Source organism: Clupea harengus, chromosome 15 (assembly GCF_900700415.2).
Source record: "Clupea harengus chromosome 15, Ch_v2.0.2, whole genome shotgun sequence".
Classification (NCBI taxonomy): Eukaryota; Metazoa; Chordata; class Actinopteri; order Clupeiformes; family Clupeidae; genus Clupea; species Clupea harengus.
In genome coordinates, this window is record NC_045166.1 from 11,191,152 (window position 1) to 11,197,980 (window position 6,829).

A 6,829-nucleotide genomic window follows, 5' to 3' on the forward strand; every position below is an offset into this window, starting at 1 on the left:
AGAAGGCAACCTAATGCTATCCATGGTGATAATGCTACATTGATAACTTCAAGCCTGCAATATTTAAACGTACACTAAAACATCCTTCTGCCAATGTGTTATGTGTAAAAATGTGGCGTTGTGAATAACGTTTTTCAGTATGGGCCTTCATTTGCACGAGGCGTTGTATATTTTAGTCTCAGGGTGGCGCCCTTTCCCTTCCGATAATGACGGAAGTTGCAACGCCAGTTGCCTTTCCCTTCCAAAATGAGGACTATGATGGCTTTACCACAAGTACCTTTCTGTTGAGAGAATTTTAACTGTATATTGTCGAATTGTATTTAAGAGTAATCATGCCCTCTAAAACAGCTGTGTGGATATGCTTTATTGGAATTAAGGAAATGTAAATCAGCAAATATGTGCATATATTCATTGATCTACATTTCAAGACAAGCAAAGATTCAGAATTCGTATTGCCTACAATAACCAGAAAAGTGGGAAACCTAAATAGAACAATCAAGGGAAGGTTGTGTTGCGTGCCAAAGTAACCTCTTAAAGGGTCTTTTTTTTCAAATTTAAGACAGTTGCAACACGATTGTTCAGTTTAAGTACATACTATATCTTCACTTTAAAAAACAATCCACATACAGTTCAATTCCCTGAAGAGTGAATCACGTATTTGCATGCAAGTAGCTGACCTAGTATTTCACTTCCCCACCACAGAACTGCCAGGTCCTAAGATGACCTGTGGAGTAGATCACTGCACACACTGATAATAAGTGTCCCGCTGAAGCCTTTATGTACAGAGAGTTCTTCTCTGCATATTTATTCAGTGCATCTCCCTCTCTCTTCCAGTGGAACGAGAACATTTAGTTCTTTTGAAGACACATTTGTCTAGGCTGTGAGTCTGAGGGATCAGGGAGCGTTATTCAGGTCAGCAGAGTTTGTTCTACATGGGACTACAGTGAAGACGAAACATGAATAAAATGGACAGACAGTAGTTGAGATGACGCCCGCTGCTGGCAGTTCTTCGCTCTGTAATCCAGAAACATGACTCAGAGGGGGAAAAACAACTACTCTGAGACAGATTAGGCTGGATGAGTACAATGGCTGTTGCGTGCTTTTCGCCTCACTGTGTCCTTGCATCACACACACACCCTCCCAAATAATCACCTGGGTGCCTGCTGGTCAATGACACATTTTTTTCCCCACAGCCACACTAAACAAGTTCTCAAATGGGTGCAAGTATTAAAACTGGACTTCAGAACAATTTAAACCAAATTTCTTGGGGGTGTTATGAGGACATTTTAACAACACAACTTACGAAACACTGATATTCGTCAGATATTGACTGGCACTGAATTTATTTTCAAATGTACAGCAGATGTGTACTGTACATTTTTTAAATAAGTGCCTTTTATGTTTTGTGCAGTAAGGCATCATTTCAAATATTTAAAAAAGGTGGTTTCAGTTCTGCTGTAACAAATGCTAGAAATCTTAGAATCTTTTAGAAATAAATACACCAAAAACAACATTTCCATTTCCAGTGTCATAAAATTCTGAATCACTAATTTCACCAAGACAAGACATCATAGCATAAGTATCAGGTCAGAACCCTGAGCATCAGGATAGCAATGCTACAACTTTTGAGTTGTTATCTCCGAGGTGGGTGTACACAGTGGCAGGACAGATCAAGCAGGGACAATTTTCCACGAAAGTGTTTCATTTTATACTATGTGGAATTTTTCAGACGTTCTTAACTTTGATCTCATTTCGGGGTGGTCCCCTCCAGACCCCCCTCCCCCCCTGGCTATTCCCCTCTCAGGACTCAGGGTTCATCCTTATGTGCTGTAGTAAAAGTCATACAACTGTCAGGTTCAGGATATGAGTCATAGCTACTTCACTCTGACCAAGCTAACATTACTAAATATATTTCAAGTTTTTGTGACAGTTGTGCTAAGGGAGAAATCCAGTGGTTGACACAGACTAAAGGGGAGGAACACCGTTTTCTTCCTGAATGCAGCCTGTTCGTCCTCTTCTTGACAGGATCCCTAAAAAGTGGTGCCGTAGGCCTCTGGGCGGTCATAAGGAAAAGAGTAACAGTAAGGCAGGCTCCAGTCCCGGTGGACGGCGTAGGGACAGACTGCACTCAGGTGACGGTCCACGTAGCTGGAGATGGTTGGGATCTCCTCCCGGCGTCTGTCTCCACCTTCAGCCCCAGTGAGAGGGCTGGAAGTCTCTCTCTGCGGGCAGCCACTGAGCCGGTAGTCCGTGCAGTGCGCTGAAGGCATGGATGCTGGTGGTGCTGGGGGTGGGGGTGGGGGTGGGGGTGTGGGTGTGGGTGTGGGTGGAGGTGGAGGTGGAGGTGGAGGTGGAGGTGGAGGTGGTCGTGATCGTGTTCGTAGCGGAGGGGGACGTCTCAGCACTTCCTCTTCTTCTCTGACCAGGAAGTCCCGCAGCACCTGCTTGAAGACGCACACCAGCTCCCAAGGCAAGAACTCGTTGGTGGCCAACACCTCACGGAACCTACAGGACAGACCAGTGGTGGCAAACTTCTGAGTGGTAAACAGTTGCTAAACTGCCATTTGAAATTTGCTTAAACAATTGCAATTTCCAAAAGTTCCCTTATGTGAAGTCAAACAATTCTTATGTATTTCCATGTCTGCCCTTGAACCCAATCTACAATACACTGTGACCAAGGCTTCAATGCAAAGGCAAACTGAAACATGCAAACTAAAGTTCATGTTTATTTCGGGGCCACAAATGTTTGCCTCTGCCTTGCAGAAATATATGACTAATACACTGTTTACTAAGCCTGTGGCAATTGTAACCAATTAACAATGGCCTTAATGAAGAATTTGCCAAATTAAATACATTTTGACTCATTCTGAGGCTGGTAACTGCTGGTCATTTTGGAAAACAAATTTAATGAATAACGTTATTTTAAAAAGATGGCAGAAATGCCACAGCTTTGCTAAGGCACATGCCTCCAGGCGGCCTCTGACATGACATGAGGGCACTGATTTAATCTGCACTTGGACTCGTGAGCAAAAAGTTCAAGTGAGTAAACTCAATGAAACTGTTAGTTGTCATTCCAACCCACTGATTCATCTCAGAGTTGATGTTACGGTCAGCAACACCCTACGTAAATTGGTCAATCAATAGGAGTGTTACATGAGAGAGAAAACAAACGCCCTGTTTGCACATCACTGACCATGAAATTGAATGTAAAAGAACTACAGAAGCAAGAAACAGATTCAAACCCTCTTGTTAAATGAACTTAAATAAAGGGATCAGAATCTGGTGATGATGGCGCCACTATCTTGTGTCCTGCAGAAAAATGTATATTTAAAATGTATTACTTTGTTCTTCTTTTAGCCCTAACTTGTCTCTCTAGGTGTAACCTCCATGATTCACTCATAGGTTTGTCATTTAAACTTTTTGAAGGTGCTTCAATAGCACACAAAAGTAAACTGTAAGCAAAATGGTGATGTGGGTTGGCTTGAAATTTGTGGAAATGATTTTCTTCCTTAAAGAGCGTGGAGATGACCTGGGCTGACCTGGATAGCACAGCGGCAGTGTGGGAGGGCGGCACCCGAGCACACAAGCGCTCCAGCTGCCGCCTCTCTGAGCTGGGCATCAGCGGGCGCGGCATAGAGCGAGGGGGCGGCCAGCGGTACCCCTGGGCGCCCCTCGAGAGGTACAGATGCCAGGCCTCCTCGCGGAGCAGGCACTCCCTCTGCTCCAGGTGCCAGAGGAGCTCGCGGAGGAGCACGCGGTTCGGGAGACAACCATCAGGGGCGTGGGAAGCCCCGGGCCTCTCGGCCTCCACGCGAGGCCACCTCATCCAGCTGAAGAGCTGCATTGGTGAGCTGAGGAGAGGGAGAAGAAGAGAGAGAGTTTAATTAGAAGAACAAGTCACTGACGATGACCTTGTGTGGCCTGTAGACCTTTACATCAGTTACACTGAATAGTAATTCATTCAGTCGTTACATCGAATAGCAATTCATCTGATTAACAATTTATTTCATACTGTAAGAGAGCATTCTTAGACAACAAGCATTCTTGCATTGTTAAGTTAAAAAAGTATTCTGAAAGAGAACTTCAAAATTGACAGACGCCTCAGACAACATCTAATCAAATGAAATGTATACACATTCTAATGGTTTGGATCATCTGGCTTTTCCTGAAACTGATTTCAAAATGATACAGCCTTTTGTGCATCATACAATACAATAGCTTTGTAAATAAACACAACTTACGAGACTCACTTTAAAGAAATTTGAATTTGAACTGTAAGACATGACAGGGTACTGAAGATCAAATTAATCACAATTTAACTTTAAGAACAAATGATTCACACTTTAACTTTTTTTTCCCTCAAATCTGTTGATTTATGCAGTCTGACTTTCTGTGAAACTCTTCCCAGGTAATGGTTTGTGGAGAAAGTAGCATGGACTGGATGTAAGATACCCCTGTGCTTGAGGGGAGCTGGCAGCACGGTAGGTACAGCTGGAGAAGGTGAAGCATTTTTCTGCTCATTTCACAGGGTGCAGTCATTACAGCACTGTTTAACTGCATTCATTTGTCACAAATTGAGCACACACACTCACACACACACACACACACACACACACACACACACACACACACACACACACACACACACACACACACACACACACTCCACTGCTGATGTAATTGATGCCTGAAGGAGAACTCCAGGAGGAGACAGCGCTGTACAGTGAATGGTTTGGACCACTGTTCGCCTCTTCAGTCACCCACTAGTCATTGGCCCACTACAGGAAATTGACAAAAGTTTGTCTCGGCAAAACCAAAATGCAGCACTCAGAGAGACGTCACTCAAATGGCAAATATGACCTCAGGTGCTCTCTCTTGTCTTACATAAGAAAAGGCAGCGAAGCTTGTTGAGTGAGCATCTAGACAGGGATGGAAGTGAAATGGGCTGTTGTGTTGATGCAAAGCCACAGAAACGCAAAAGTAATTTATCCTGCTTTCTTCCTCAGTGACTTGTTGATGTCATAACTATAACTGGAGTGCAACTTCACCATGTCTAAGAACTGAGTTGGGCTAAACAGATCAGACATGTAGTTTTCTTATCCATCCATATAGCTTTCAATCGCATGAGAGAAACTCCACATATAGAAGAATAAGATCAGTGAACGCTTAGAGACAGGGAATGGGGCCAACAGAAAGGAAGAGAAACTGAGGCCGAGACAGATAGACAGAGAGAGATACAGAGAGACAGAAAGACTCAGGTGGCGGGAAAAAGGAGGACACACCGTTTAGAAACTGAAAAACACATCCTCGGGAAATACCAAAAAGCACACACACTGTGCAAGACGCGACCAACGAGAGAAAGAGGAAAGCGCACGGAGAAATCTAAACTAGAGGACGAGTCCACCTTACCTTGTGCTGCTTGAGGGCTGATGTCCACGGCGCTGTTGTCCTTCCATGTCTCACTCGGCGAGAGCATCCACCGACATCAGCCGCGTCCCCCGGCCGTGAGAGCTCAGCGCGCGGATGTCATGCACAGAGGCAAGTTTGGAGAAGTAGAAAAGATCCAGAACGGAGGAGGTTAAATGGCAGGAATGAAAGATTTAGTATTTTGAGAAGACAGGAATTGGGAACACATACCCAGGAAAGGTAGAGCAAGAGAGAGAGAGAGAGAGAGAGAGAGAGAGAAATAGAATGGAAGAGATGCAACAGACAGAGAAAACTGGGAAAGAGAGTGTTTGTGAGAGAGAAAATGTGCCGAGAATGGCAGAGACACGGCACACAGAGTAAAGTGAGTGAGAGAGCGAGAGAGGGAGAGAGGGAGAGAGAGAAAGAGAAAAAGAATAGCAGAGCTAGAAAGGACAGAGAGAGAGAGGGAGAGAGAGATAATGGCAGACACTACAGACAGAGCAAAGAGTGACAGAGAGAGAGAGAGAGAGAGAGAAAGAAAGAGAGGAATAGAATGGCAGAGAGAATGCCTGAGATAAGACAGGAAGAGCAAAGCACGTGCGAGAGAGAGGAAAGCAAGAGAGAGAAAGAGAGACATAGAGAGAGAAAGAGGGAAGAGAGAGGGGGGGGCAGGCTGGATTGATGGATGAGAGAGAGAGTTGGATGGCACGCAGAGAGAGCAGCAGGCTGATGACAGCGGTGAGCAGAGCAGCGTAGCGTGGTGCGGTGCAAAGTTGAGAGGTGAAGAGAGGGAGAGAGGGAGAGAGAGAGTGAGAGATGGAGAGAGAGAGAGAGAGAGAGAGAGAGGCAGCCTCCCCAGCCCATTGCTCCCAGCCTTCTGTCTCTCTGCTCTGATAAGTCATCCTGCTCTGACCCTGTTTCTATTCAGCCATGCTGTGCTATGCTGCCCTGCACAGACACACACACACACACACACACATAGACACACACACACACACACACACACACACCCACACACACACACACACAAACATAGACACACACACACACACAGAGACACACACAGACACCCACCCACACAAACACACACACACCCCAAACAGGCACACAGACACATACACACACACACACACACACACACACACACACACACACACACACACACACACACACACACACACACACACACACACACACACACACACACACACAAATAGACACACACACCCCCACTAACAGATGCACAGACAAACAAACACATACACAGACACACACACACAAACATGCAGGCATGATTACACATGCCGATGCGGATGCTGACGCATATGCAGATGTGACACAGCCAGACGCACACACACTCACACACACACTCACACACACATACAAACACATTCATAAACAGAAAATGACATGCTTTCTCATA

General features: G+C 45.2%; 1 protein-coding gene across 1 annotated transcript; it reads right to left on the bottom strand.

Annotated features, from left to right (window-relative positions):
- Positions 1-2,030: 2,030 nt before the first annotated feature.
- rd3l (RD3 like) lies at positions 2,031-5,456 on the bottom strand. Its single transcript, XM_031582160.1, has 4 exons — positions 5,410-5,456; positions 3,540-3,851; positions 2,396-2,505; positions 2,031-2,284 (listed from the first exon to the last, which is right to left on the bottom strand). Exons 1-4 carry the CDS (start codon positions 5,454-5,456, stop codon positions 2,031-2,033), a joined length of 723 nt encoding a protein of 240 aa, XP_031438020.1.
- Positions 5,457-6,829: the final 1,373 nt, after the last annotated feature.

Excerpts from the sequence above, each read along its gene's own strand:
- rd3l (XM_031582160.1), bottom strand. The coding sequence starts at position 5,456 with ATGGAAGGACAACAGCGCCGTGGACATCAGCCCTCAAGCAGCACAAG. Across the intron at positions 3,852-5,409 it reads CAGCCCTCAAGCAGCACAAG|CTCACCAATGCAGCTCTTCA; the intron begins GTAAGGTGGACT and ends CCCTCTCCTCAG. Across the intron at positions 2,285-2,395 it reads AGAAGAGGAAGTGCTGAGAC|CACCACCAGCATCCATGCCT; the intron begins GTCCCCCTCCGC and ends CCCCACCCCCAG.